The 16063-nt window shown below is 36.3% G+C and overlaps 2 protein-coding genes and 1 long non-coding RNA gene across 4 annotated transcripts; 2 read left to right on the forward strand and 1 right to left on the reverse strand.

Annotated features, from left to right (window-relative positions):
• Positions 1-1480: 1480 nt before the first annotated feature.
• On the forward strand, positions 1481-4436 carry LOC110846167. Its single transcript, XR_002547567.2, has 2 exons — positions 1481-1809; positions 3579-4436. It is a non-coding gene; the product is annotated as an uncharacterized LOC110846167 (long non-coding RNA).
• A 6141-nt stretch (positions 4437-10577) lies between these two features.
• On the forward strand, positions 10578-16063 carry LOC110846744 (pancreatic lipase-related protein 2). 2 transcript variants are annotated; one of them, XM_035849251.1, is made up of 7 exons: positions 10578-10814; positions 14150-14324; positions 14408-14562; positions 14657-14853; positions 14927-15260; positions 15732-15888; positions 15965-16063. In XM_035849251.1, exons 2-7 carry the CDS (start codon positions 14236-14238, stop codon positions 16002-16004), a joined length of 972 nt encoding a protein of 323 aa, XP_035705144.1. In that variant the 5' UTR covers positions 10578-10814; positions 14150-14235; the 3' UTR covers positions 16005-16063. The 2 variants fall into 2 exon arrangements, with proteins under 2 accessions (XP_035705144.1, XP_035705143.1); XM_035849250.1 differs by lacking the exon at positions 10578-10814 and adding an exon at positions 13491-14066.
• LOC110847540 (intraflagellar transport protein 46 homolog) lies at positions 11536-13187 on the reverse strand. Its single transcript, XM_022094496.2, has 5 exons — positions 12878-13187; positions 12600-12772; positions 12457-12531; positions 12281-12381; positions 11536-12200 (listed from the first exon to the last, which is right to left on the reverse strand). Exons 1-5 carry the CDS (start codon positions 13034-13036, stop codon positions 11623-11625), a joined length of 1086 nt encoding a protein of 361 aa, XP_021950188.2. The 5' UTR covers positions 13037-13187; the 3' UTR covers positions 11536-11622.

Here is a 16063-nt window from a genome sequence, read left to right on the forward strand (position 1 = left end):
TTGTCGCGAAGCTCGTGCTGTATTGTTCCAACAGCACGTTGTCCTAGCTATTTTTGTTTTGGGACAGTAAACAGCCAGGTGGAGACAGGTGCTTCGACGAATGCTGTTGACGTAACGAGACAAAAGTCCCAATTTCCTTTACAAGGGAATTAATTGATTAATAGATAGAATTGTATTCTTGCTCATTAATAACATGAAGAGGTCGGCCAGGTACTTTTTTAACTCGAACTTTAACTCGACACCATTGACGGTTAGTCGAGTGGTCGAGTCATCAATGTGTAACATTTGTGATTATATTTGTGAATCATCCACTCGATAAAGTTTCTACGGGTTGCCCGAGCCAGGGCTTATGTACATACATACGCTAGATACGTGTTATGTATGAAACTTGACATATGGCTTCTTCGTCTGTATTGCATAGTGCGCCTAAAGCTTATCTAATTGTCTGAAAATTGTGTACTCGTGGTATGAATGCACGGGTAAATGAGGAATTAGATTCAAAGATAGACATGATCGGTCCAGTGGTTGACCAGTAGAGGTCATTTATGTGGTGGGCGTAAACGCACCAAATTTTATAAAATGTCTCAAAAATCTGATATACTTATGTATGTATGAAGGTAAGTTGCAAGTACGTATGTAGTGACCATGTACATATCAGATTAAAGAATATGAAATCAATTTCAGGAAAAATTTTTCCAGATAAATTAACCAAAAATAAAATTAAGTACCCACTTTGAAAAGTTTGAAAGTTTTCAAACCGATTGTACGTGACAAAATAATGCAGAATAATTAATGATGCGACTTTTATAACATATTGATCAGGGAAAAAGAGTAACTCATGCAGCGTGGGCCACAATGGTTTTCCTACCGTCGGAGAAAGTGATTAATTGAAATATGCCCCATATATAGGGAATATTTCACATACTGTACTGTGGGCAACGAGTTTACAATGGTTACTGTAGGTTAGGTTTTGCATGTGTCATTACTGTGATTATTCCGTACATGAGGGACATAAAAATACTTTAGCCACATAATTAAGTATATTATGCATTAATAGGAAATAGTGTAATTTAGACAACTGGGTTATCATTGAGAATTGATAAATATTCAATCACTACTCTGTCTCAATTGAATTAAACGTCGCATCATTATAAGTTCTCATTATTCTGCTAAATTATGCGTGTGACCATCTAATTCATCCCAACCTCAAATTGCATGTCTAGATTGAATAGCAATCACACAATTCAGAGACTTATGCAACTCCACATCGTGCACTTTTATGAATGACCACTAGAATTCATACAGTGAGGCAAAAATGCTGCCACGCCACTTGAATTCCTTCATATGAACAACTATCTATTCACAACTGCATGCAACTAATTTACTTATTGCATATCCACCATGGCTGGCATTACAAACGTTGTAAAATAATGAAACCAAAGCCAGAGAGATTGCACGAGGGTTAAAATGATTCTCGCTCTGCTCCCCAAGCACCAGTTCTCATTCAGATTCACGCCAAGTAACAACACGCGTCTGCATTATACATTCGTCGTTGATAAAAAGATTACTCGAAATCTTCTTTGACTCCAGCCATTCATTTTTTGTCGATTGTTCTCAACCAGAGTTAAATCGGTTAAATTAAACCCCGAGAGTGCGTTTTGTCGGCATTCTTGTTCTTCTTCCGTGTTTACGAGAATAACACCTCGTGTGCAATTACAACGAATTGCATCGCATCTTCAAGTTCTATTTCGGCTTCGCAGAGATTGTGTAGTCTCAATTCAATAAAGAAAAAAAATCGTCAAGTTGTAGGTAAGTATACTCATTCATAAATACTTTCTAAAATTCTGGCTGGGATTGCATGCAGTACTTTTCATGGTCTAGCTTGTTACGCTAATTGCGAATCGTAATGGCGATAACTTTAGTAGGACTGCATCGGCATGCAGTTAGCATTTATTTATCATTCCTGCCTGCATACATAATTTGAGATCTAGTACACCTTCGTACACATGCACCAAGGAAGAACTTGTTGATATAGTCGCGTGAGTTGGCTTATTATAATTCAGTCGGATAAATTTTTCGTCGTGCAGTGATTGAAATGAGCAGTCGTAAAAATGAGACGGATTTCTTCACTTACATATTTAATCAATGGCAGACATGAAATTGGGGCTGCGTTTGTCTCGATTGGTTTGATAATGTTTGTGTGTATGTATGTCTCACATTCGTTGGTGTGTTATCTTGTCTGCACTTATTTACTGTGTACCTACGTCTATTTTTTTTCTTCCATCGATAACAATGTCACATCAGAACATGATCCCTCCAGTCAGGTTAAAATTGGTGATTAGATTGCAGTACTAAAATTGAGCCTTGAAAACAATGGGATCCATGGCCAGAAAAAAATACTGCGATCAAATTGAAACTAATAATTGTCAGCAGAAATATCACGTCTCTTGGACTATATTTATCTACATGGCTAAATTTTTTAAGCACATGCAGGGATTGGAGATCAAGAATAATTAAAACGCTTGACTATACGGAAGTTTTTTTTATTGCACTTTCTGACATCGAATTTGTCAGACGCATGTGTTATCATATGTGTAGTTATGATTGATTAAACAAAAATAATGAAATGCACAAGACCCAGTTAAAAAAAGATAAAACGAGGATTATCTTGACCAATGAAATATTATTTGCTTTACTTCCGTGCTTAGCATGAATACGTTGCGCAACGTTGTACAAGAGAAGAGTGTTTATTTAGGTACAATTTGGTCGTCATTTTCATTCCATATTAATTTTAATGTAGAGCGTGGACATCTGCGAACGTAAGATACTTTAACGACCACGCTGTTTTGTACACTTGAGCGGTCACTCTTCTGAGTTGTCAAACATGTCAAATATAAACCCAGAGTAATTTTTAATAATCCATGTCGTCCTCAGTTCAAATCCCCTTATCTCAGGGTTTTTTACTTGCTTATACTCGTGTAAAGTCAACAATAAACCAGAGGCAATAAAAAATTACTGCATAAGATTTTTTTATAAAAATAGTAATGTGGCATTTAAGCACTCACCATCATTTAAAATAAGAATTGAAGCTTATTTTCGTCCTAGCATGAATGTCATTTACAACTATTATTAAATTTTATTTGCAACCTAACAATAATGGAATTAGACTATATATAACAATTACTCCGATGGAATTGTACTACGCATAATTCTTTGAATAATCAAGCTCGGCACAAGGATGTACAAAGTGAAAACAATGCATAAAATAGTTTTAAACGCCACGAAAAGGAGGCGAAATGAAGGCATGACAAAAGTAACTTGTGTCATGTTTCAAGTATGAGTTTATTATTAGTTCCATTCAGTCATGTTATTGTTAAAAATTCCTCAGTGTCCCTGGCAAAACAAGCCTCAAACTGACCAGTCCGTCTATTTGTGTAATATCCAATTTCACACTCTGAATTGCCAGAACCCATAAAATGATTTAATTTATTGTTTATCCGCCATTAAATAAGTTTCACGACCTCGTAAAAAGTGATTCAAAAGACTAAAAATATGTTATTTTTCTCTGAATTTTGCAGAAACCAGAAGAAAAGATGAGTACAGCCTTCGGTACACCGGCGTGGAGTTCAAACTCCTTCTGCAGCAGCTCCACCTCCTCGTCGCCCTCGTCCTCCAGATCCAGCAGCACGACGTCATCGCCCTCCACAAGTCCCCCAGAAAATGACTCCAACAAGTTCAACTGGATGGAAGCCATCACGAACCTCCAGTCCCAAATTACCGCCGAGGCCAAGGTGAAGAGGAAATACGCCATTTACACCATCCCAGAAGAGACGAAGGATGAACTGACTCGATACAAGATGAAATAATAAGTCTTACTTGTGACACTAGAAATAGTTAAGTTAATTATGATAATTATACATCAGAATAATTCTACTCCAAGTCAATTTACTTGTTGTACTCGTCATACACTTCGTTTAGTAATATTTTTGATATTCAGCTGCTTTAAGTACTCGTCTTCCTCCAGAGTTGTAATGTACGAAAATGACAAAAGGATGTGCGCAATATTAGAATTTTGCTCGTGTTATGTTGAGAAAATATTTAAAAAAAACTAATAAAAAACAAACAGTGGTATGAACTACCAAGAAATCTGTTCCATCGCCCACAATCGCGAGCAGGAAGGAAGGTTTCAAAATTTGACCAGGATGTTTTTCCCAGGGAGGAAGCCTGTGAATTATGGGGCAGGTTGTTTGCGGTGTTGGAAGTATTTCCCCGAGATGTATATGATGTGTGACAGTTTGTTAAAAACTTATACTCAATCAGTGTATCAAGTAGGATAATGCATATGTACATGTGGTTGTACGCATATTATATCTGTTTAGTCTGACTGACACTCGCTAATAAATTAAATAAACGACTCCTTGCTATCCGTAAAAAAATTCTGAGTAACGGTTGTTTGATTTTATGTGGACGCTAATTGGAAAACTGCCCATACTCACTTGTTCACTCTCATAATCATAACCGCCCAAACTAGGTATTTTCATTGTACGTATTAGTATGTTACATTTTCCTGTGTGCTGTTATTGCGGAAAATGAATGGAAATTCATTTGTTCTTCGTGTCGAGTATTATACAGACATGAGTTCTGCCTAATGCTTATTCATACTCGTTAACCCATCCAGATCCTGGTTTGTCTGATTTCATTGTATTGATATGCAGAAAGCCAGAAAAGGTGTGATTTGAGCGAGACAAAGAAAAGTGTGCTGGCTGATATCACCCATTGCATTTGCGTTTTCTTTTCGTAGGCGAGTCGTGTGTGCACTAAAATAAAATACGGCAGGTTAGTATGTAGTATGGCATATCCACATTCCGATGATCCAATGCACTCTGCAGACTTCAAGTTTCGTGTAAAAGACCAAAATTATACAGGAAATTACACGAAAAACTGGCAAATTAAATATAAAATGCAAGTTGGAGATGAGCCAATATCAACAACATAATTTACTTGGTTTCTTCATCATCCACGCAGCAGATGCCATATTTTTATCCTATAAATACTATTCATTTCAAGATTGAATCATAACGAAAACGGGGTTATAGTGTTCGTTCGTTCGTTGTTCACAATTTTTTACCGAGGACACAGATGCGCATACCTTCCACTAAACTCCAAGTAATCAAAACCTGCTCTGGTAGTACATATTGCACGCAGAAATAAAGCGTAAAATTAAGTTTTCAAAATTATGTCACTCCAAGAAAGAGATTACAAATAATACATTCAACTTCAATCATGAATTATGCGATGTGGCAATCAACAACAATCCATCAATCAACAAAGCATATCATATCGCACACCTTTTTCACGTATGTATGGTAAGCACCAATTGACACCTTTTTTGCAATGCAGAGTGTCCGTTGGCACTTTAGTTTAGTTTGTTTATCAATAGTGTAAGACGATAAGAAATCTGTTGTGCAAATTCCGTACGGTTTTGTATACGGAAAACGAATTGTGATGAACAGTTGGCAGTTTGTCTGTATTAAAATAAAATGCATTATACATAAATAAAATATGTAATAAACCTCGTTTGCTGCACAAAAGCAGTCGATCGCTTTATTCAGCCATCAAATTCACTGTGTATATTAATACTAAACTAAATGTGTAATGTTCTCTAAGGATCAATCATTCCTGTTCGTTTGCATGTTTAATAACAACTTGCTAATCTGTACCACGTCCATCATAACTTCAGTTAGTACTGGTACTAACTACTAACTAGGGGTTACCAAATACTATGCTCATCAATCATGTCATAAAACATTTCCCTACCTAATCCATAATCTAATTTGTATTGATGGCTATCAGAGAGCAGAGTGTGTAAGTGCATTAGCTTTTTCATCAATATTTACCTTCTATGGTGCTGTTATTATCGTAGCTCGCACATAAGTATGCAACACAACAAGATATGAATTTGCGCAATATTTTGCACTTGAGCCAAGTTAAGACGCAATTTTATCCAGACTACTGATATGTAAATATACATGCATACATATTACTATCTCCTGGATGGGCTGGAACAACTGGATAATTTGAGTTGTTAGTTGCGTTCGATTGGAGCAATTGATAAAAGATGATAAAAGACGGAGATTTCATGGGTATGTAAATACGTGCATAATCGGCTAATTGCATTCTTTTACCACTCCTGATGCTATTTACTAAATAATACATGAACTAAACTTGATTTTGCTTCATCTTTCTGCCTTCTATTCTACTCATTGAGGTGGAATGGCTTTTGATTATTTAATTGGACAGTACTTACATACACAGCAAAAGTCAAAGTCAAGTATTGCTATTTATTCGGCTAACGAGTAAAAATGGAATGTCGATATGCAATGTCTCGTCTTTTTTGCTTTCGATACGCTTGGCATTGGACCAAACCATTCAGCAGCAAAATTATATTTATCAAACAAAAAACACTCTTAAATTAAAGTTATGGCTTTGTTTTGTTCACTTTTTAATAAGAGACTGCACCATGACCAAGTAAATATGTGCATACATACGTAAGTACGAGTATGTATGTAAATACATGTATACAACTCTAGGAGCCTGGACGTTTATGTAATATCAAGTCAGTATAAATTATAGGCTTGTTGTGCCTTTCGTAGGAACAACACAAAACCTGGATTGACTCGAGTAGCAAGGTCTTTTAAATTATTAGACATCTTTTATAATATACTTACTCGAGTGGTTTTAAAAAATCAAGGCGAATATTGCATACCTCGTGAAGAACTTTTGTCGTTGGATGATTTGAATGCGAAAATAAATGAAGTGAATTTTTTACGGTATCAAATTATGCCAAGTATCTAGCATATCTATCTAGTATACATACATATCTAGCGTAGATAGATATCTATCAGGAGGAGAAAGCCAAACGTTAGAATAGACTCGCGTTTTAAAGGTATCTACATAAATGAAGTTCTCATCTTGTTATTCAATTTTGGATTTAGCTATAGAATTTTAACATAGACCAATAGATATATGTTTCTAGGTCTTGGGAAAGGACATAAAACCTCAACATCTAATTAAAAGACACGGTCGGTCTAAACTACATACAGGACAAAACATCATCCTGTCGCTATGTCTATATGCATCCTCAGGCTTTCGAGACCAGCGAGTTTAGGAAAAACATGTCAAGCATTATTGAAGGGAAGCATACGCTTCAGCGAGGACGGCAGATTTTGCGACTTTACTTGATTTGACAATCCTGTTGTTTTACTATCGTCATCAACCCGACTTTCTCACTCCAGGCAGTCTTGCAACTCATCGTATCTGTCCTCTCTTGTTGACGAATTCGTTAGAATAGGACAAAACAAACAAGAAAAGTGAAATCTTTTAGTGCTAGTTGCAATCTAATGTTTGCGGGCTCTGAGAATGTCGCAAAGTACATAAACCATGACATTGATGGTTGGAGTCTAAAGGCAAAATGCTTGTATAACTCTGAATTGTTTGCAGATAATAATATGAACAAGGAAAAGAAGGAACATATTATTTGCAAGAACTGACTCGGTTGGCTGCTTTATTTTCCTGTAATTTTCAAACTCTTGTTATGGCAGTGTTTGTCTTTGTTAAACGCAATGATTCGTGAAAACATACGCATCAATACATGGGAGAAATAATAAAATGAATTTGACATTTGCTTTCCATCCATCGAGTTGCTTCTTCTTTTAAATGGTAACATTTAAGCCTAATATATTCAGTAATCGTCACAAACTTTACAGCATAATCCTGTCTCATTATCCCTGATCATAAATTATTTTGATGTCACCATGTCTGGTATGTTTGGGTTTAAAGACCGTCAACCTTTCCTGATCCTGATGTGACGAAATTAAAGCAGAAATAGACTCGTCATAAATAATCCTTCAAATTACATCCAGTCAAATTGAAAGAAAATATTGCTTGTAAAATGGCCATGGTCTACTTTACCATCATCCTCTCTCTAGTTTTAACATAGCCTCAAGTTAAACACACATATGTACATGTGCATACTTACTGACAATTAGTCACTACAGAAATTATAACTCTGCACTAATTTATACTATGAGCATATCTATTTATTATACACGCACGTACATCAAATCATAAATAACTAAGCGTTGACCGTGCCCTAAACCGCATATGAATCACAAGACGGCAATTCTAAGAAGGCCGACTCGAAAAGTCTTTAGTACGAGAGAATTCTATCATCCATGCAAATTGCTTTCACCGAGTGGGCAATTACTACCTTGTCAGCATAGATCGGATATTTTGCGTACTCCGGCCTCCGCGTACTCCGGCCTCAGGCCGGCAATGTGTACTCCGGCCTCCGCGTACTCCGGCCTCCGGCTGGCCACGCGTACTCCGGCCTCCGGAGGCCGGAGTACGTACTCCAAGCCCGGAATTCTCCTATCTATGCGATCGGAAATTTTGCGTACTCCGGCCTCCGTACTCCGGCCTCCGGCCGGCAATGCGTACTCCGGCCTCCGCGTACTCCGGCCTCCGGCTGGCCACGTGTACTCCGGCCTCCGCGTACTCCGGCCTCCAGAAAAAGCTGCGTACTCCAAGCCCGGAGTACTCCGATCTATGCTTGTCAGTTTTCCGATCATTTAGAAGGCGTTCTAGCATTGGTCATTGGTTATTACGGAATTTGTTCAAGGCGAAAGTGCGAAAATAGTATGCAACGGATGCCATCGTTTGATCATATTTCGCGTCTCGTGACTTTAGAGAGATGAGCCAGCTTTTTACGCAGGAACAATTACCGCACATCATAACTTGTCTCTGATTCGCAAATTTTGTGGTTGTGTGTGTGTCTGTTTCGTCACGTTCAGATCATTGACGGTCACTTCAGTTATTTCTGTATATTGAAATGTTCCCATTATATTTCACCATTCAACGTTTATGCATAGATCAACGAAAAGTATGGTTGCAATCATTGTCAATTTCATTATAGAACTTTCGAGATCCTTGGGCACAACGTTTCATTTATTTGTATTGCACTTTATAACAATGTAAACCTACAAATAATTGTATGCAATAATAAAATTGAACTGTACGTAATCCTGGCTCCGTGAAAACCTGACTTGGTGCACGTTGCCGATTCTGTTTTTTAAAATTGTCAAGAAGTAGTAATAAAAGAGTGCTAATTGTTTACTACATATGTTTACTGGTAATGTACTTATTGACGTATGTATGCATGCACTTATAAATAGTTGCACGAATATGTAAACATCTCGTTTAATTGAGTTCAAATTAATTGTTTTTGATCAATTGAAATGAAACTCCTCCCTCACTTGAAAGTTAAAATTGGACCGTGTATGTTAAATATGTGTATGTATGTAAATATGTTGTTCTAGATTAACTGCATAATAGAAATGTTGATCAATGGAAGCTGTGTCATGCAAGAGCTGGAAAAGTACAACAATTAAGAAGCAGCGGAACAGAATGTATTAATAAATATTATTTTATAAGCATTTATGAAGGACCGAAGCGACAAGTCATTACATATTTATGTATCTACCATTCTACGTATATCTTGGTTGAGGTTTATTTATTACAAATGTACATGCATGGAAGTACGTTTTTTATGTATGTATGAAGTGAATTCTCCAGTGATGAGTCCAAGTTTTTATGCCTTACTTTAGTCAGCAAAGTTACATTTAGAATTCATATGCATAATTTTACCATTTAAAAATCGGTTCCACACAATGAAATCGAAATATCCTCGTCGAAACCTTGCATTAATTTGTAAATGATTCCGTTGAAGCAACGTGACCAATTATACATGGAATAACTTCCTAACTGCCAAGTCTTATATGTAGTATTCCAAAATAGATTTTTCATACCTACCAGAAAATATTTTAAGCTACTTCTTATGAGCCTAGTCATAAGTGATAATTTACCAATTTGAATTCATATCTCAGTTCACCACCACTTCTAAATTTAGTTGAACTTTGATCATTCAGTCAAAAATAGCTTCAAAATGGATACCAGACAAAAATCTTTGTCTAGCTCTTCCGACATTTCATCATCATCAATTATCGATAGATCAAACCTCAACACTTGGACGCTGACGTTTCATTTATGTACAGGGATGTACAAGGTTAAAGCCAAAGCTGTACCGAAATGTTTAAATTTGTAATTCCGTGAAGCACATTTTTGTTAAATTCTTTTAACATTGTACCAGCTAGGAAGTAGCAATCTAAACATGCTTCTTTAAATTTGCTGAAGTTATATGCGTACAACATTTTTTCATCTACCCAATAAAAGTGTACAAAGTGATAAAGTTCAACAGAAAAGGTAGCAAAAAATGAATGAATTTCTTGTAACAACTTTACATTTATTTTGATCTTTAACAACTCCTTGATCATGGAAAAATTTAAGGCGCAGATCATCCCCAGCGATTGAACATGTCGATGTCAACTATGTGTGTAAAGCAGGTCAACTTACTTAATTTAGTACGCATGGAAGTTTATCAGCAGACTCAAAAATAGACAAATAAGGCAATAAATACAAGTTTTAACTAGTCTATTTGAATACAGATGAGTTAACTGGGCTAAAAATAAACCCAGTATTTAGCATTTGTCATTGTACATACATACAAAATTAATTTCAAATGAATGCATGTACATATGTATTGCTTTACTGATTGAATTATTCCATTCGTTATCATTGCTAATCGTTCTCAACAGAATAACGTTTCCTTCAGAGACATTGAGAGGTCGAAGCCCAACTCGTGCCTGACTCGGTTTGGATGAAGAGCATTTCTGGTTCAACATTCCTTCCAGTTTAAGGTCATCATAAAACTAATAATAATTTTTAACCAGCCAATCAAATATAAATAACTATTTCCCAATAACTAATTTGGCTTTTATTGGATTGTGCTGGTGGTGGGTGGGATTTTGCATACATATTTTGCATATATATATTTTTATGCCACTGATTGTTCTCGCAGTAAAGCTTGACCAAGTTATTTAATTGGGTGCTTCACTTCAAAGACCTATTAAAATGTGTTGCTCACTTTTTGTCACCCAAGAAGATGACCATCGCCTGGTGCGCTGAGAAGTACTTGCATTTACTTATTTAATACTGCCTTATCACCACTGCTGGTCTTCAATATTTCTCAACAAATTAATGACGCGTGAACAAAATGTAATTAGCCATCAATATTAAATGAATAATATCATTGTACGAGTTATATAATTTCATATCCACGCCCTCAACGCGTGAAATATTTCCTTGTTTTAAATAGCTATTTGCAGAGCTGTTTATTTTATCTACGAGAAAAACAACTTAGAACACATGTCTGCAAATGCTCTGCACTCGAAGAACTAAAAGTACTGCAGTCAATCAAGTGATGCGGATTATGGATGACTATCAAAACATAACATAAAGAAGGAGATTAATCGTTATTAGCCATTAAGGAGTTATTAGCTAATTATTATGCAATAATAGTTGATAAGTAGTTGGATCTCGTATGAGGTGGTCGCAACTTGTAAAAATAATAACTGCAAATTAAATAGATAAAACAACTGTTTAATGAGACTCGAGATTATACTGGTACCACTTTACATGATAATTATGGACGGTTCAAGAATTTATTCATGAGACGTGAAGCCGATCAACTCCAGAATCTCCATCTTCTTCCTCCAAAATTCGTAGTGAATTCGACACTTGCATGTAATCTTCTTGCTTCATCGTGCTATTGTTAAACTGGCTACTGAACTGCTTCATTGTTGCGTACAACGTGAAGAGGACGTGCAAACTCTGAATTTTTGACTTGTACACGGGCACATCCAACAGACCACAAACGATGTCTATGTACACGGCCAAGTCGCAGTTGAGGTCGGGACTTGGGAGTTGGATGTCTTTGAGCAGGGATTCCACTTCTGGACTCCATTCTTGAAGGAGAATGTCGATGTCTGGCATGGGTTTCGAGTAGTGGACAGAAGGACTTGGTTTCGATCGGTGAAGGTCACTGATGTCTTTAATCCAGTTTTCAATAACTTTGGTATTTTTCCCCAAGTTTTCTACCTTTTTCACCGTTACAGTTTTAGCCGAGTTTTGCTTCGCTAGGGCCCGAAGTCGTAGGTCAAGGACGGAAGGGTCGCTTTGAAAGGGAGCTGGTTCATCGAGAACTTTCACCCCGAGACCGTCCTCTTTTATTCCGGGCTCCACAACTTTGGTGATTTATTAAATATACCTTTTTACCCAAAAGTTTGATAACTCAAAATAAATACGTCATTTTAGCTTGCATTACCCTTGATGAACGCGTCAATGTCTCCAACGCTGGGGTAATAGTCGGGTATGAAAGGGTGGAGTTTCACATCATTGACAGAATTTAGAGGGGGCAATTGAAATCTAAATGGGTTAGACAATTGTATAAGTTACGAAAATGTCCGTGATATAAATACGTTCAGTTCATATTTGCCTTACTGTGAAATATATCCAAACAGTTCCTTGATTTCTGCAGTTACGTTCAGATTTTTATAATCTTCTGGATTATAAATCCTAGAAAGTGTTATATCCGAATTACAATTTTTATTGCTAACTTAAGTAGAAGTATTTACTGTACAAACCCCTCAATCTTTCCCACATTCAATTCGTCATATTCATCATCATCGTCATCTTCAACTTCTTCCTGTGAAGGTTTTGTGTCTTTGGACGTCTGTTTCTTTGGGGCTGAAGGAGGTCGAGCTTTTGTGCTGGATTTTGGCTGTTCACTTTCACCCTCTTTATTTGCTTTCTCCATCTATGAAAATACAAAATTATTTTATATTTTGTCAAAATACAAGAAATAATTATTGTAATTGATTTTATTCGTTAAATCTTTCCTAAATTGGGACAATGAAATTACTTTGACTTCAGAACCGTCTTCTGGGAGAAAGTCCTTGGATGAAAGTTGACTCATGTCACTGCCAGTAGTATTTTTGGGGGACGATTTTACAGGCTGACGACGTATGGTTGCTGGAGAAGACTCCGATGTGGTGTCCGAGTACAGGCCATCATCGTACATTCTTTACTTCCTTTCAACCCACATTTAATCGATATCAATACGAAATTTAGCATTAGGTGAAGGAGCGTTTAGTGGCGTGTATTATAATGAGAATGTCTCCAAACTCTAAAGGGTTGAGAAATAAGGGGTACGTAAGCAACATGCCCAGGTCCACGTAGAAAAGTGAAATCAAACGGAAAATGAAAAGTGGGCAGCACGGGTTGGGTTTGTTTTGTTTTCTGGTATCATAGCATTCCAATAAACAAATGCATAAATGTGGGTAACATGGGTTTGCAAAATGCGAAACTACTAAGGAAGGTGAACAGCAGAACAATGAACATGTTAAATATATGACGATCTACGTACTTGTACGGCATATTGAATTAGCCTAAAAAATATAATTCCATGAACCTTATAAAACAATTGGTCTGCAAAATCCCCAAGTTTGACTTAAAACCCAAAATATGTGGAAAATGTAATCCATGATCCATTATATAATTTTGGAAATGTATTTAATATTCTTCCCTGGGAATAACATCCATTCATACTGTTGTAAATAAATGCCTCATCCTGTTTTCTCCACAGCTATCTGGGTCTATATATAATTCTACATTGTACTTAATCTACATATAAAATTCAATTGCAGTTAAAAGAAGAAACGAGCATTATATGTATGTACATATGCACTAATAATAGAACAATTTTTTTCTAAAATCGCGTGATTGTCCACAATAATAAATTAGTTTTGTTCCCACAAAGTGCATGCTTCATCAATGTCAATCTGCTGTGTCAGTGTCACGCTAAAGCATAGATCTGTACACACAAAAGGGGACACATACTGACAACCAAAAAATGTAATGAATATGTATGCAATGGTAATATTACATGCAGTATTTTTAGTAGACGATAGAGTTTTAAAATGACATCCATAAATACAAATTACTTAAAATGAAATTACCCAAAACAAAAGTTTGTTCATCAAACGTTTACCTAATTTTACTTATTCTTTGTGCACACATTTTCATCCACTTTGGACAATGTTCCTCCACTGGTGCAGTTGTAGTTTATTTTCATACTAATTATATAAAAATATATGGGCATTTAGTAAGATAAAGTCGAATGAACTTTATACAGGGGAAGATTTTGATGATACTTTGGACGCTGTAGAAGTTGAAGATGAGAACACGAATTTGGGACAACCTTTATTTCTGGATAAAATCATGGAGGGTTTAAAACAGCTCAAGAAGGATCTGGTCGGGCCATCAGATATTGGCCAAGTCTCGTTTCAATTGTTTCACCCCTCTAAGCCGTAATTTGACTATTGATGTACTTACATCTGCACGTCTGCAGCATAGGTATACAAAACTTGTAAAATGGTCATATATCACTTAGAAAAAATGAACAATGGGAAATAATTGGAACCGGAAATTCTACAAAAATTAAAACCACTGGATTAAAATCAGGAAAATCTATCAAAATAGCAATTCATGGGTTCTTACAAACTTGCAACATTTCAGATTCAAATTTTCCAGAAGTGGTTTTTCGGGGTGAGAATTTAGAAGTTTCTTTGTCAAAGTTTCTTAAAAAATAATTAAATATGACTTTACTGTTCATTTTGCATAATGAATATGGTCCTCGCAGCGTATGAGAGTAGAAAGAAAGGTGAATATAATTTTATCTGCGTGGATTGGGGCCCTTTGGCGAATCCTGGAAAGATATCCCAAATCATGTCCATATTCCACTACCCAAAAGCTGTAAACAACACGTTAATCGTGGGCGATGCAACAAACAAACTCATAGAAGCTCTCATATCAGCCAAGGTTTTGAAGGACAAAGAGGTCATCGACGACTTTACTTTATTTGCTAGAAAATAATAAAATTTGAAGTGAGAATATTTAAGGTATGAAATAGACGATCGACGTTCACCTAATTGGGCACAGTTTGGGCAGCCATATTGCAGGAGTTGCAGGACACGAGTATTACTTTTTACACAAAAAGAAGAAAAGACTTGCAAGAATTTCAGGACTCGACCCTGCTGGGCCTGCATTTTATGAAAAAGGGAAGAGTGACAAGTGCAAATTAGGAGCAAATGATGCAGTCTTTGTCGACACAATTTGTACAAATATGGGTCAACTAGGGACAAAGGAGATGTTGGGACATGCCAATTTTATATTAAATGGCGGAATCGCCCAACCTTTCTGCAAGAAGGATGACATCATTGAAGACATTGCGGAAAAAGTTTCTGGTAAATATAAATACTTACAGAGGAACATGATGCTTAAATGTTTATACTATGGAGCGTACTCACGTCAACCTTCGCATATCTCGCATATCTCGCAAATTGAGCATAGCAACATAACTTGCGAAGTTTTGCGAGATATGTGAGATTTCGCAAAAAATTTGCTGGAAAACCATGGGATTTTTTTTCGCAAATTTATCCAGCAATTGGGCATGTTCTTATTTCGCAAAATTACTTCGCAAACTCATCCTCATCATCGCTAGCAAGGGAAATGAAAGAAATCCATGGAAACAATACCAAGATAGACATTTTTCAGTAGATTTGCGAGATTGGAGAGATTTGCGAAGTTATATTTTGCGAATCCCCTCACGACAGAAAAATTTTGATCTTCGCAAGTTTGCTAAATGAGTTGCGATGCGAAATAAGAAGTTGTCGTGAGTACGCCCGTTAATAGTTATGAAAAATTAAAATATGTAGGAATATGCAGTCATGCTTCGTCCGTCCAAATTTTTGCCAAATCGATAAAGGAAAATATCAAATCTTGCAAATGTCTAAATTGGAATGCTTTCCAAAAGTCAAATGGGTCATGCAAAACAGACCAAACAATTCTTCTGGGAGACAAAGTTGCCCTCAAGTAAGCTCTCGAATAGAATTCAAGAGATGATTAACGAAATATCTCAAATTTGTGCCGTTGCAATCCGTTTTTACAGATCTCGAGGAAATTTTTGCTTAAATTTAACTTCATTGTAATTGGAGTTTCATGTGTTTGTACGGATGTGAAATTAAATAAAGTTATCAATGCCCTAATA

This window comes from Folsomia candida, unplaced genomic scaffold, assembly GCF_002217175.1.
Source record: "Folsomia candida strain VU population unplaced genomic scaffold, ASM221717v1 Fcan01_Sc003, whole genome shotgun sequence".
Lineage (NCBI taxonomy): Eukaryota > Metazoa > Arthropoda > Collembola > Entomobryomorpha > Isotomidae > Folsomia > Folsomia candida.

Excerpts from the sequence above, each read along its gene's own strand:
- LOC110846744 (XM_035849250.1), top strand. The coding sequence starts at position 13,964 with ATGAAATTACCCAAAACAAAAGTTTGTTCATCAAACGTTTACCTAATT. Across the intron at positions 14,325-14,407 it reads TTGTTTCACCCCTCTAAGCC|AAAAAATGAACAATGGGAAA; the intron begins GTAATTTGACTA and ends TATATCACTTAG. Across the intron at positions 14,563-14,656 it reads TCCAGAAGTGGTTTTTCGGG|CGTATGAGAGTAGAAAGAAA; the intron begins GTGAGAATTTAG and ends TGGTCCTCGCAG.
- LOC110847540 (XM_022094496.2), bottom strand. The coding sequence starts at position 13,036 with ATGTACGATGATGGCCTGTACTCGGACACCACATCGGAGTCTTCTCCA. Across the intron at positions 12,532-12,599 it reads AATGTGGGAAAGATTGAGGG|GATTTATAATCCAGAAGATT; the intron begins GTTTGTACAGTA and ends AACACTTTCTAG. Across the intron at positions 12,201-12,280 it reads CATTGACGCGTTCATCAAGG|TTGTGGAGCCCGGAATAAAA; the intron begins GTAATGCAAGCT and ends AAATCACCAAAG.